The sequence below is a fragment of the Pollachius pollachius genome (genome assembly GCF_949987615.1).
Source record: "Pollachius pollachius genome assembly, chromosome: 2".
Classification (NCBI taxonomy): Eukaryota; Metazoa; Chordata; class Actinopteri; order Gadiformes; family Gadidae; genus Pollachius; species Pollachius pollachius.
The window spans coordinates 47,193,932-47,207,597 of NC_136935.1; the positions used below are offsets into that span (position 1 = coordinate 47,193,932).

Consider the following 13,666-nt stretch of genomic DNA (forward strand, 5'->3'; position numbering starts at 1 on the left):
CTTCCTGTTCATCAGACTCTCACAATGTGTTTGGATTGGCTCTCTTGTTACCTTACCCTTATATAGTGAACACTTTAAATTACGTATAGCTGGGATTATGACACTTAGCAAGCACTGCAAATCGATCGGTGTGCCGTGTTTTGTTCGCATAAACAAGCGTGCACGTGTTGTTGTATTTGCATGTGTGCAGACCATCTTAATTGGGTGAATGCGATGGTAATGGTAACCGCTATGCATCATGGGATAGTAGTGAAATAAGTGTGCATATTTAGCACACTTCTTTTCTGGTGCATTATGGGTATTAGGTATTGCACTATATAGGGAACCAGATTTGTACACTCAAATTTCGGACAGCACTACAAAATAGTGAAGCCACAAATAGGGCACTATATCGGGCACGACTAAGTCAACCAATTGGAACACGGCATCAGAGTGTGTTTGGTCTATGAAGGGCTATACAAGACGGACTAAACTCAAAAGTGGGAATGTTTAATATTGGCAAAACCTGCTGGTCTGTTTACTGGACAAAGTGCTTAAGGGATGGAAATCTTGTGAATATCTTATTTGTCGTGGATGGACTTTCTCGTAAATTTTGTACAATAACAAAAGTTTCATTTATTTTAAGGGATTCAGTGCCCTAACTTGTGCCTTATAAGCATTTTTGTAGTTTCTTTTAAATGTGTAATATGGCATTGAAGCTCAACTCCAAATATTTACAATTTCAATCGATTACTGACAAAAGAAACTGCAGGGAGATTTAATCCACCAGCGATTATTTAATGTTATCACACATGTTGTGAAAATAGTGTTATGAATTTCATTTTTATGGAGAGATAATGCTATGAATATTTGAAAATATATTATCCTAGCAATTTGATAATACATTGTGAGTGGCAAAGATGACTTGAAATTATCTTATAGGAAATGTTTTTACTCAGTTGACGAAACTGAGATCAGTTCTCAGGTTTTATTGCGTTTGTTAAAAGCAATTTAATGTGGCAGCATAGATGTGTATATTATAGTTCAAAACATGGGCCTTCTCTTCTTATTTCTTCAGTCCCTTTATTTAGTTTACTGGAATAACTCATTTATTTAAATAATTTATTTAAAAATAAGTGTTAAAAAAAATCGGGTTTTTTTTGGGGTTTGCTTTTGAACTCGAATCCCAAGAGGATGTTTATAATGTTTGTCATTATTTGAACGCCTTAATAGGAACTCATACTGGACCATGTGTTTATTGAAATGAACAATGCTTCTAACAGATGCGATAGCGAACACCATTTGTGTTTGATTATCTGTTTTCTACACTGTGAATTCTGATCCTTCAATGCCAAAGATCTTTTCTGGGAAAACCTTTTCATATTAATGTTTCTGATGGATAAATAAAACGACTTTAACAAATGTTTGAAAGATGGTGCTTATATCTTTGTTGGACATTTTTGTAATAAAGAGAGCAGAGCTATATTTCAGAATAAAATGCCAAATATAATCATAAATACCATGCACAGAAGGCTATGTTATTAGATAAATACACAGCCTACAGAATAAAAACACTATCAGATGTTTGAATATAGAAGTAGTAAGTAAGTCCTATTATGTATTCACAGACATTCTGACAGGTCTTCATTCTCTTGAGCCACTATTTAGTTTATAATTAAATAACGAAAAACAAAGGCCATATAATAAATATTCTCATATCAATATTTATACTATATCTATGCATTGGCCGACCTTACCATGACAGACCCACTAATTCTAAATAGTAAAGATCCTTGACGTTATTATCATATTTAGTGGGTTTCTGTTTGTACGGATTGCGGTTGCTAATTTACATTAAAATAAATGCTAAACTAAATGCAATTCAATTTAGATGCAAAATACGTGATACCAAGGGCGTAGGAACCGGGGGGGACGGAGGGGACGTGTCCCCTCCAATATTGGAGACAGGCGCATTTATCCCTCCTAAAAATTATACCGGGGGAGAAAAATATTTTATTTTATTTTGAAAGCGCAACACAGCGTCTTGTCACTGCTTCTTATTCTATAAAACTGGATGATTGAGCAATTAAAGAATTTATTTGATATTTATCAGTTCATTATTGCTATTCAAAATGTGTTTTCCTTAACATTTACAAATGTATCTTTTTAGTAGAATAAAATATATTTGTGAATTTTTTCAGTGTAGTTAATTTATGACACATTTCTGTTCAAACCATTAAAGGATCTGTCAGGTTTCCGATATGTGTCCCCCCCAATGTTAAACTCATTCCTACGCCCCTGCGTGATACCATTAATATAAAATACATACTATTATGATTAATAAATAATAATAATAATAATAATAACAATACCAATACTTACTTGATTTTCCTCAAAGTTACCTGTGATATAAATTATATATCTTGCTTTTATCTCACCTTATTCCAGCTTGAAAATCATCTGCGTAGACTAGAGTATATAAAGGAGAAGGTATGAGTCTGACACTTGTATTGTCCAAGGACGCCCCCATGCGCTGACACAGAGAACCAACTGCACACAAAGGGGGCGGTCGTGGAAAAGTTGTTCTCTCTGTAAACACTCTGTACTCTGTACATAATGTTCCTTCTGATACCCTATTCGTTTTTTGTTTTTTTTACATTCAAATAATATCACCTATTCGTGCCTTTACCCTCATGAAACTCCTTCTAAATATTATTTTAAATACATATACCTATTTCTGATGATTTTCCACCTGTTTCTCATGGAAAGAGTATTCAAATAATTCTACTCATAACATTAGCCTTTATTGCTTCAAGAACGGATGAAGCCCATACGTGTAAGATGCTGTTCCGCTATTCAACAGAGAGGGGGCAGCAACTTGTAGAATTTACGGGAAGAAAAAGTCCTATAGATTCTGATTGGTCCTCTGATTTATAAAGCCCTAGCCGTCCAGCCAATCAGGTAAGAAAAACACAGACGTACGTGCTAGAAGTTGCTGGGTAGAAAAAACGCTTACAGAACAGCCGTCTATCAGAGTTCGGAGCTTCCTTGGACACCAGACACGGTCAGTCATTGTTTTTTAAAAAGTTAAATCAAAAGAAAGGACATCTGATTGCGGTATTGCATGGTACATCACCAGCACGGTGCACGAAACGATCCATACGAGATCGACCGAGTGTGACTTAAGATTTAAACCAGAAGGGTTGTTTTGTTTTGCATTTTCTCGACGTGGAAACGCGAAGCCAACCCGAACCCGATAACAACGGGTCACGTTGCATTGTGTGCATCGGAGGTTGTTTGGACACTGTAAACAGTGGCGCATGTAATCCTTTATTTTTGACGCAGTTGATTGTGTTGACAGTGCAGCAGACGCGGATCCCCCCCAACCCCCGCTGGCTATTGTTTGTCAACACAGTCCTATGAATGGAGGGGGGAGGGGGGAACGGTGTGTGACGCACTATGTTTGGACATGTTTTAAACCTACCGACCGATCGACCTTTTTAATTGTCTTCTTCATGTTCGCCCCTTTCAGGTATCATCCGATATTCCCTGATCGCACCAAGTTGCTCTGCCAAACACATTTTTATTTTTCTAAACATGGCAACTGACTGCGAGGCCTGGCTGAACGCGAACCCCGTCGGTGAGTGCTTGTGGTGATGCGCAGACCATGTTTTAATGCCCTTACAGCTGAGCACGGCGCTTCGGAGCGAGGCTGCTGGCGTCGCCTGATCTGGGGCATGGGGCAGAAGTTTCATTGTTGTTTTTATCTGGTCTTTTTTTTTTCTTGTGCAGTCATTACAAACGTCAACATGAGTGCTTTCATTCTGGTGCTCAATCAGCTTTTTTATGCTGAGCATCATGACATTCCTGTCGCTAAGCTACTTTGCTACTGGGCAGATCAAATATTGTCTAGCATCATAATGGTATGTTTGATGAGGGAGAGCACAGATCATGAGCATATTCATTCCAAAGCCGGGTTCTCCTTTTTGAAATCCAACAGAGGCTGACGACCTCAGCGACTCCTTTCTGTCTGGGGAAGAGGAGAACGGAGGAGCCGTGCCCTCCAGCAAAAACATCAACGCGGCCAACAACGAGATCAATGGCAACTGGTTGGTCTCCACCAACAGCATGCACGAAGCCCGCCTGAAGGCCAAGGCCAAGCGGAGGCTGAGGAAGAACTCGTCGCGGGACTCTGGGAGAGGGGACTCTCTGAGCGACGGGGGAGACCCTAGCAAGGGGTCAGGGGTCGGCTCCACCAGCCCCAAGAGCAAGCTGCTGGACAGAAAGTCTCGCCTTGGAAAGGGCCGAGGCCTGCCAAAGAAAGGTGCCGGAATATAGTCTTAAGACATGACCCTTTTGTTTTTATTTATAATGGTTTTGTAATAATGTTGTATAGATGACGATTGGTAGATTTACATGTAGGGCATTTTAAGGGTGATTTAGGATTTGAAGGAAGCTTTGGTGCCACTGGTCGGCTCTGTCAGATAGAGCGGTGCGAGTCAAAGTAGCACGTCTAAAGGAACAAGTCACTACGAATTAGCATTTGCTTCTGCTTTGAAGCCCGAGCAGGAAGCAGCAGGTTTGGTGCGTGAGGTGTCATTGGGAGGCAGCCCTTGCACGGCTGGGTGGCCGTGAGATGTATTCTATTCTCGAAAATCAGACTTTAGATTCAAGTCTAATGTCTGCTGGCAGACCAGCTCTGGGTTTCACATACGTAATTTCGACCGATCATGTTGCTGGATGCAGGGGATCTGTAAGCGCCAAATTGACGAAAACAAACTCGAACAGCGGTAGTAAACTGCAAAAAATATTTCATTCTTTCAAACCAACACCTTGTAGACTAGCCACTGTAGAATTGCACTTGTCAAAATCCCTTCTATAAAGCTTCATCCACTTGCACAAATGAGATTGCGTTGGTAGAAACTAAACAGGAAACAGAGCGTCACGCTCCCACTCGCAGTGGTTGATTTCCGGCCCAGACTCTGTGATTTCTACCTCAAGAGGTACTGCCATAACATAGTAAGACGGCTGGAGCCGAGATTAGCTGTAAACCAATTAACATGTGAAACAAATGGTGCTGGGATCTTGAACAGCTCGCACCTACTTAAAGGCAATCCTTTGGTGTCTGGCTCACAGTTTGGCAATTATATCACAGAGTGTACTTTCCAAGTTGTGGAAGGGATATCTCACCTGTGGAGCTTACGGTTGTAGGCCAGAAGGGCGCTTGGCTTACAAAATAAGAGATAAAGGTCAACGGGACATTTGCCACCAAAAGAGATGATTGCATTGTGTTTGTGCCAAACTTGTATTTGAACCTTTCTCTCTAACTTGATGAAATGTTTACTGATGGGCTCTGATGCCCATCTCTATCTTCACATGAATTCCATATTTCTAATCGCTCTAGCCCTGACAGTGTCAGTGTGCAACACCTACACACCTACACACCTACGTAGGTGCAGAATGCTTGCTATACCGGAGCTTAATTACAGTTCTCTCTCCAGGCAGGGGCGGGGTGGAAAAAATAGTTAGCATGCATGTTACTTGGCTCATTGGGCATGTTATGTAACATTACCATCTCGCACAAGCCAGCATTCAGTTCTCAAGTTCACGCGTCTCATTAAAAGTGCATGTGAACATTTGACACAGCACGTCAACTTGTGTGTAGTATGACACATCCTGGTGTTATTGCATGTGTTTTTACTTCCCCTGACAATGTCGTTGTTGTTTTTGTTGTTGTTTTTGTTGTTGTTGTTGATTGTCTGCAGGTGGGGGCGGAGGAAAGGGGGTGTGGGGTCGGTCCGGTGAGGTTTATGAACCGGTTCAGGTGGACTCCAAGGACCCCAACTACGACGAAGCTCAGGTACACCACAGACGACACGCATCTACGTCAGGTGACCTCCAGAGGGAATAGCCTGAAGATAGCAGGACCCCACAGTAGCACCGCCCCGGTAGGACATGCTTGAAAACTTGACTTTCGTTCACTTCAGGAAAACTGTGTGTATGAAACCGTGGTCCCCCCGCTGGAAGAGAGGGACTTTGGGAAGACCGTCACTCCGATAGTGCAGGAATACTTTGAGCACGGAGACACGAATGAAGTGGCGGTAAGTCCCCCCCCCCCCCGATGCTGTAACCCTGCACCGTCCATCAGGCGAACTCACTGCCCCCATTCCTTCTCACGGCCACTTGCCCTTAGTAAACCATTAGGTGCTCATGTAAACAAAGCTATCAGTGACGAGGAGAGGTGCCGAGTTCACACTGTGCGGTTGGCTGTACTCCACCTCGTTCATTTAGTCTCAATCTAGGAACATGTAATGGTTTATCAAGAGGAATAAACTAATCCACTTGGGTGACAAAGAATGGTAAGAATATACCATTCTTTGGAAAAGAGTATTCAGACCTCAAACACAAAATGCCAAACTATGTATAGATAATGATTCAATATCATTGTATTGCACAATAATATGGTCAAAGAACAACACTTCCTTTAAAAGAACAATGGTAAATGTTGGGCAATTTGCCCGGAATATGGGTACAATATAATATCCTGTTTTTGATAACTTTATCGAAGTGGTGGCTGACTTGCCTGGGCAAATCGTGCGTCAATAAGCCTCTTGGATAAACCGGACACATTGAAGTGTACGCTCCCTGCCTAATAATAAAGCAAAAGGACTCCGTGATGGTAATGATTTCTCTGGCCGTCCAACTCCAGGAGCTGCTGGGAGAGCTAAACCTGGGTGCCATGCGGAGCGGGGTGCCCATGTTGGCTGTGTCGCTGGCCCTGGAGGCCAAGGCCAGCCACCGGGAGCTGACCTCCAGGCTGCTGGCTGACCTGTGCGGGCCCGTGCTGACCTGCGGCGACGTGGAGAACGCCTTCGACAAACTGCTGTCCGAGCTGCCGGAGCTGGTGCTGGACACCCCCGGAGCCCCCCAGGTGAGGGGATTCGTCGCAGCGTGGGGGGGGGGGGGGGGGGGGGGGGGGGGGGCGTTAATGACTAGCATTGTGTTTTTTTTATTTAGAGCAGCAGCAAATGGGGTTATGGATGGGCTGAAAATGTATTCTCAAATTGGGTGACGGTTATTTTCATTACAAAGAACACCGAATGTTGAAAGGGAAGGAGAAAGGAGAAAGCATTTTCACAGAAAATAAGTGATCCTCACAGAAATCACATTGCCACTCGTCAAACTCAACAGGCCGCGTGTTTTGATGAACGCTTTTACTTTGAAAAAGAGTTTTCGGTGTCCCAAAGTAGGGCATGTTTGACGAACCTCCATTTCGTCTTTGAACATGGTGCAGCATCAGGGAAAGGTGGTTTTAAACAGCATCTTGGTTGCGCTTGAGCCACAGGCCCATGTGAGCCCACACACCAACACGCCTGTGGTTTAGCCCAGAGGAGGGACGGTGTGTGTTGGGGTATGTACGTGTAGCAGAGCTTCCTATGTGTGTATTTCAGCTCTTTCCTTTCAGCCGGCACAGACATGAGATCTCTTGCCATTGTCTGCAAAAACGCCAGCTCAGCGTATGAGCCTGAACGGGGTTACTCATCCCTACTCTGTCCCCACCCCTTCTTTCACACCGTCTCACTTTCTCTCGCTGTTCCGCTGCTCGTGCCCTCATTTCACATACGCAAACACACCTCTCTCTCTCTTATGCGTGTGTGTGCAGTGCACAGCAGCTGAGTTGCCACCATAGGTCAGAAGAGAAGAAGCTTCCCCCTTGTTTTTTGTAGGATCATGGATAAGGCCAAGCGCAGCCTTTGTCCTGCCGAGAAAAAGCGAATCGTGCGCTTTTTTGTTTCCCTACGAAAACAAACTCATGCACCCATGCATGAACGCAACTGTAAACATAAACACATGAACGCGTGATGCGACGGTCGGTGGCCCCTCGATTCTCTATCCTGCAGTTCACAACTGCTGTCCTTTTGCAAAGGCATGCGTGTATTGGTTTCCATCCCAGTTCATTTAAGACAACCAACAAGAGTTACCTTTCAAGCGATGTTCCACACATGAGCCCCCAGATGGGCTCAGGTTTTTTGTGCTTAATTGAACCATGCAATAAAACCCATTGGCTACCTTTGCACATTCCCCTTCTGATTACCTGAAACACAAGCTGCAGGGGTTCTCTTCACTCTGCTCAGATGGCTCAGATTCATGTGACATGAAGGTTCATGAGAAACCAGAACAGCCAGAACCGCATCCTCAGATGGCTCTGCTCCTCGTCAAGTTGTTGCTGGTGGGATTGTGTTTAATTGTTTCTAAACATAGTTTTTTGATATGTATTTTGTTTCACAGATGGTTGGCCAGTTTATTGCACGTGCTGTGAAAGATCAGATTCTGTCCAAGAGTTACATCGAGGGCTACAAAGGCAAAGTCGACTGTGAACATGCAAGGTGTGTTGTCGATGTCTCTGTGTGCAAGTCGTATTCTTTCAGTTGACCTTATCAGATTTTGCTTTTGGGAGGGGACCATGGTTACGGTTAAATTAATGATGGGAGGCCCTGAGTACGCCCTGACTTTCTCAGCCCTGTACCGCAAGAGATTAGGACAGGGGAAAAGGATATAATCAAACAGTTCACAACGTACTGATCCATTCTTCTAGATTCAAGATAACGTTAATCACAATTAAACATGTGTATGGCGATGTAAAGTGTGTCATTTACTTGCGGTAACAAAGGCCGGATTTGGCTTTATACTCTTCTTACTACTTAGTTCAACTTATGATTGACATGTGGTCCCTCTATTTGCCAAGCGCCACAGTGTAGTTTACAAAGGCTGATTTTTAAAGGAGAATGAACCTGTAAGACTGGTCCCAAGTCGACGAGGGACGAGGGTCATCAACTCACTGAGGTGTCGTCTCCCTTTCTCCAGGGCCGCACTGGACCGCGCCGCAGTGCTGCGGAGGATGAGCATGGGGGGTCTCCGCACAGACAACCTGTGGGGCTCGGGCGGGGGCCAGAGAGCTGTCACAGAGCTTGTCAAAGAGGTGAGGGCCGTAGGTCCACTTACTCCCCAACAGGACGTGGCAGTCAAGCGGATTTTAAGGCACTGTAAGAAAATCGCTTGTTGTTGTGACAAATGTGGCCCGCCAAACCAAACAAAAGAGTGTGGTTTTGGTAAACATGTTAATCTATACTAGTTTGTCGGCATTAATAATTGAATGGGGTCCTGCATAGGAAAACTGGTGTTAACGGTAATGCAACTCGTACAAACTGAAAAAGAAAACAGAATCCCAAAGTTGCCTTGGGCCGTAACCATGGGGATAGCACGTCGCCCCTCCTCCTCGACCTCTCAGCCACGAAAGGCTTTTTTTTAAGATTTTAGGCCGAAACTCTTCACTTACCCTCGCACATACTTTATGGAGAATCTACCATGTCTTTAATAAGGTATATCTATCTATTTGTTTACTTTACTTAAAGATTGACCTTGCCATTCATTGTTAGAGACAATAACAATTTGAAAAAAAAAGTTTTTCAATTACCTCCATGAATGTACTGGATGTATGCAAATGACACACTGATTTACAATGTAAATGTGGAACCAGGAGTTGTCATTTTCATCCTGGTGGTTCTGTGCTATCAGATGAACCTGCTGCTGAAGGAGTACCTCTTATCTGGGGATGGCAAGGAGGCCGAGAGATGTTTGAGAGAGCTGGAGGTGCCACACTTCCACCATGAGTTTGTCTATGAGGTAAATACCAAGCGGCGCACAAAGCCATGCACACTTGTAGACGAATAACCTAGATAGATACTAGGTTACACGAAATGAAACCTGCTTGCAAACGTTGTGGATGATGAAACCAATTAATATTGCTAATCTGGATTTTAAAAGGCGCTAGTCATGGTCCTGGAGTCCAAAGGAGAGAAGACCTTCAAAATGGTTCTGCTGTTGCTGAAACGTCTTTGGGTGTCCACGGTCATAACAGTGGACCAAATGAGAAGGGTAAGGCGCCACCCAGTGGCCACTTTGTGAATCGCAAAGTTAACTACTGCTGAGAATGGCCATCTGCCTGTTGGCCTCCATCTTGTTGTGCAGGATACATTGATTTGACATGAATTTGATCCTCATAGGGTTATGAAAGAGTTTACATGGACATTGCCGAAATCAACATTGACGTGCCCAGGGCGTACTTCATTCTGGAGCTGTTTGTTGATAAGAGTTTCAGTGCAGGTGTCATCGATAAAAACCTAAGGGACATTTGCCCCTGTCGGTAAGTACCCATTACCTGTATCCACTGATAAAACCATATGAGGGCAGTCTATATATTGCATCAGAATATTTCAATCATCTGCTTGAATCTAGGGTAGGCCAGGCCACTTTAGGCCTGCCCCCAGAGGAACTCCCCCAAAACACGTGACTAGCTCGCTAGCTTTAGCATCAGGTTTGCCCAGCCTTGTGGACGACTCTGGTCATGCACGTACACTGCACGGGTACAGTGGGTGCAGATAGCCGGCTGGGTAGGTATACTGACAGGTAGCCCATCCAATCATTTCATTCAGGCCGAATAAAATGGTTGAACCGGCTTATGCACCCCTGCCACAGATACGGGATATACATTTCATTTTTTTGTGAGTGCATTGGGTTTTTGATTGCTGACAATTTAACAAATGTGACAAAAAATGCTTCTAAAATAAATGGCCTATACTAGCTTTAAGGCATTTCAACTAAAGATTGTTTTCGTCTGTTTTCCTTCAGGGGCCGTAAGAGATTTGTGAGCGAGGGAGATGGAGGATGCCTGAAGCTTGAGAGCTTTTGAAGAGCCTGTTTTGTGCCAGATTTCCCCCGCAAAAAAAGAGCAGATAAAAGCTACCCATCCCTTAAAACATATTTTGTCACAATGGTTGGTAAGAAAACGTGGACTACTGTTGAGTGTTAATTTCAGAAAAATGGAGGTGAGGGTAAAAATAAAAGGCACTTTCTATTGAAGCTGAAGACCCTTTTGAAGAACTTTTCCTACACGTTTTCAATATAATTATATACCTAATATGTAAGCTAATACATAAAGTGCCACACCAGGGTTCATGTCATTCCATGTCGTTTTGTAAAGCATTGATTTCACTCCCACTCATTTTCTAAAAGCATTATTTGTACAGAAATTCCTGTTTGTTTAAAGAGCTGTATAGGGTGTGTGTGTGTGTGTGTGTGTGTGTGTGTGTGTGTGTGTGTGTGTGTGTGTGTGTGTGTGTGTGTGTGTGTGTGTGTGTGTGTGTGTGTGTGTGTGTGTGGGGGGGGTTATTTCTTTGAAGCAATACCGCCCTCTACTGGCTGCTGCTTCGTTGCAACGCTTGCTTTATCATTTTCCCTCTACTCCTTAAATCCTACAACGCCAGTTTCAAAGCAACAACGTTATAAACGAGCACGGTCTATAGGAAAAAAGGTTAGTTGGTAAGAATCCAAAAAAAAGTGTCCAGAGTGTCTATTTTTATATTTGGGGAATACTGGTGTGTGAATTGTACCAAGTCAAGGCCAGCTTCTTACTTGTTCAATAAATTGATACAACATAACCAATGTCTTTGACCATGTCTGAACACCTACAAAAGAGCCAAGGACAATTAACAAGTAAAACAAATAATACTTATTCTTTACTCATGTGCAATTGTGCACTACCATACAGATACAAAAATACAGAAAACATACAAACGTGACAGATTTATAATAGTGCAATTGTCTTGCATCAAAATAACAAGCAAAACATGAGGCAATCAAGCAAGCACTCATTAAATAACTAGTCTCAAATTAGTGTAAAGACTCGTTTTCCTGGAATAGCTTAGATGCAGGGTCCTTGGTAAGCTTCGTGTAATAAGGTCACTAATTATAGTCGGGTACAATCCACTAAAAATAGCCTAGCAGGTTTTGCCGTCCACCTTTCATTCGCTACAGTTCAAGGTAGTAGGGGTCTACTGCGTCTGCCTGGATGCCAATTCCTGCTGCTTGATGGCTTCTTGAGCCTCCATCTGCATCTTTTCCAGTTTCTCCAGCGTGACCGACTTGAGAGGGAGCAGCTTGGGCTTGCAGAGCACCAAGGTAGGCACGTCCTCCATGGCGAGCTGCCCTGATGATGAGCGAAATAATATTGTTGTATATTAACACATTGAGATCGTATTTGAACTTAAAACACAGGGTTTCGTGTTAGGGTCTCGGTTCAACTTTCTATTTATTTGTATTAGGCCAAAAACATAGGCTAGATTCGCAGAGTTGGTTTTATATCCCATTCAGTTATTAAGGAGCTATTTCTAACTAGAGTGACTAAATGCTGAATTGTAAATGCATAGACCAGGGGCCGCTACAGGTAAATTCCACACCGCCGGCTTTGAACCAATAACCTTTCAGCTCAATCCCCATTTTATTTGCTGCAGATCGTCAATGGATAATTCCAATATTACTAGTTTCTTTAACTGTAGTTTAGGCCTACAGGCAGACTACTACAATACTAGTAATCTACAATACAGAAGTAGATCAACACAGTTAGAGATGTTGACACAGTCCACGTATGTTGGCAATTATTACTGCTACTTACCTTGTTTAGGTAAAACCTCTCTGAATATGGACTTGACTTCAGGCATGTTGTCTCCCGTACTGCTGAAAGTTGATACCACGAATGAATATCATCACACCTCGGACAACACGATCTATCATCACAAGGCACTTTAAAACAAGAGAACGCATCGCTTATTGCCCTTTTAATGCTGAGTGAAAAGACAAAACGATGCACCGAATGTGGTCATTCTGGATCCCTGCGATTGAATGTGTATACAACGGTGGAAAAATGACCCCGTTCACTAAAAAAATACTAAAAACGGTACTTTTATTTAACATTTGAACTACGAATACAATATGTTATCTTACCTGTTTAGTAGATATAAAGCGTTGTCAAGGTTGTCAAGCCAACACTTCCGTCAATCTCTTCCTTCTTCTGGGAGGAGATCTGAAAGATTGAGTTTGGCTTTACTGCCATCTAGAGGCGATAGATGACGATACACGGAATTCATTAGGACTTTTCGAGATCCTTTTCGTAGAAATTGTTAAATATAGTAAAAACCTAAAATAGTTGATGATGATTGAAAAAAATAAGATTTTTAATTTTTCGTATGGGATTGATTGATATTTAATTTCAGGGCCTCACTCCGCTCTATCACAAGGCACTTAATCAGTCGACTTTGTTGTTCGAAATACAAATAGGTAACGGGGATTATTGTAGATGTCCAGTTTATAAGACACAGGAGGGTCACCTGTACCTTGGTGCTTTAAGATACGCATATAAAGCCACCTACACATCATACATCATATGTGTGTACTGGCACAGTAGCCTAGAGTTGGTATAATGGGGCTTCAGTATAAAACAACTTTAACAAAAAATAGTAGGTCTGTAAGGTAACTGATGTACCTGCAAAACACATAAAGTGCAAGGGAAGATACAGCACTAACTCTAGGACCTGGTAAGAATCAGAAACTCGTAACAAGAAAGCATAGACTAAATAAACATTATGAGTTTATTTTCTTTAGGGAAAACAGCCCAATTCACGCATTGATTTCAAATGTGAGAAATTCAGTGAGTTCATTTTCTGTAGGAAAACAGCCCCAAATCACACATTGATAACAATTGTGATGATAACGCGTGGGTTACCCAATTTTAATGGGTTTGGGATTTGGGTTTATAGCTACCGTTTCCTAGTGTTTCAATGTTGACACCCAT

At 42.6% G+C, this 13,666-nt stretch overlaps 2 protein-coding genes across 3 annotated transcripts; one reads left to right on the forward strand and one right to left on the reverse strand.

Annotated features, from left to right (window-relative positions):
• Positions 1-2,956: 2,956 nt before the first annotated feature.
• Positions 2,957-11,290, forward strand: pdcd4b (programmed cell death 4b). Its single transcript, XM_079758676.1, has 12 exons — positions 2,957-3,043; positions 3,512-3,619; positions 3,980-4,303; positions 5,745-5,839; positions 5,967-6,080; positions 6,689-6,910; positions 8,269-8,366; positions 8,845-8,959; positions 9,556-9,663; positions 9,805-9,915; positions 10,044-10,183; positions 10,669-11,290. Exons 2-12 carry the CDS (start codon positions 3,577-3,579, stop codon positions 10,727-10,729), a joined length of 1,431 nt encoding a protein of 476 aa, XP_079614802.1. The 5' UTR covers positions 2,957-3,043; positions 3,512-3,576; the 3' UTR covers positions 10,730-11,290.
• A 314-nt stretch (positions 11,291-11,604) lies between these two features.
• bbip1 (BBSome interacting protein 1) lies at positions 11,605-12,879 on the reverse strand. Of its 2 annotated transcripts, none has more exons than XM_079731029.1 (3): positions 12,820-12,879; positions 12,491-12,552; positions 11,605-12,025 (listed from the first exon to the last, which is right to left on the reverse strand). In XM_079731029.1, the coding sequence occupies exons 2-3, from the start codon at positions 12,534-12,536 to the stop codon at positions 11,871-11,873; spliced, it is 201 nt and encodes a 66-aa protein (XP_079587155.1). In that variant the 5' UTR covers positions 12,537-12,552; positions 12,820-12,879; the 3' UTR covers positions 11,605-11,870. The 2 variants fall into 2 exon arrangements, with proteins under 2 accessions (XP_079587155.1, XP_079587156.1); XM_079731030.1 differs by having other exon boundaries at positions 12,491-12,549; positions 12,820-12,865.
• Positions 12,880-13,666: the final 787 nt, after the last annotated feature.

Excerpts from the sequence above, each read along its gene's own strand:
- pdcd4b (XM_079758676.1), top strand. The coding sequence starts at position 3,577 with ATGGCAACTGACTGCGAGGCCTGGCTGAACGCGAACCCCGTCG. Across the intron at positions 6,081-6,688 it reads GAGACACGAATGAAGTGGCG|GAGCTGCTGGGAGAGCTAAA; the intron begins GTAAGTCCCCCC and ends GTCCAACTCCAG. Across the intron at positions 10,184-10,668 it reads AGGGACATTTGCCCCTGTCG|GGGCCGTAAGAGATTTGTGA; the intron begins GTAAGTACCCAT and ends GTTTTCCTTCAG.
- bbip1 (XM_079731029.1), bottom strand. The coding sequence starts at position 12,536 with ATGCCTGAAGTCAAGTCCATATTCAGAGAGGTTTTACCTAAACAAG. Across the intron at positions 12,026-12,490 it reads AGAGGTTTTACCTAAACAAG|GGCAGCTCGCCATGGAGGAC; the intron begins GTAAGTAGCAGT and ends GCTCATCATCAG.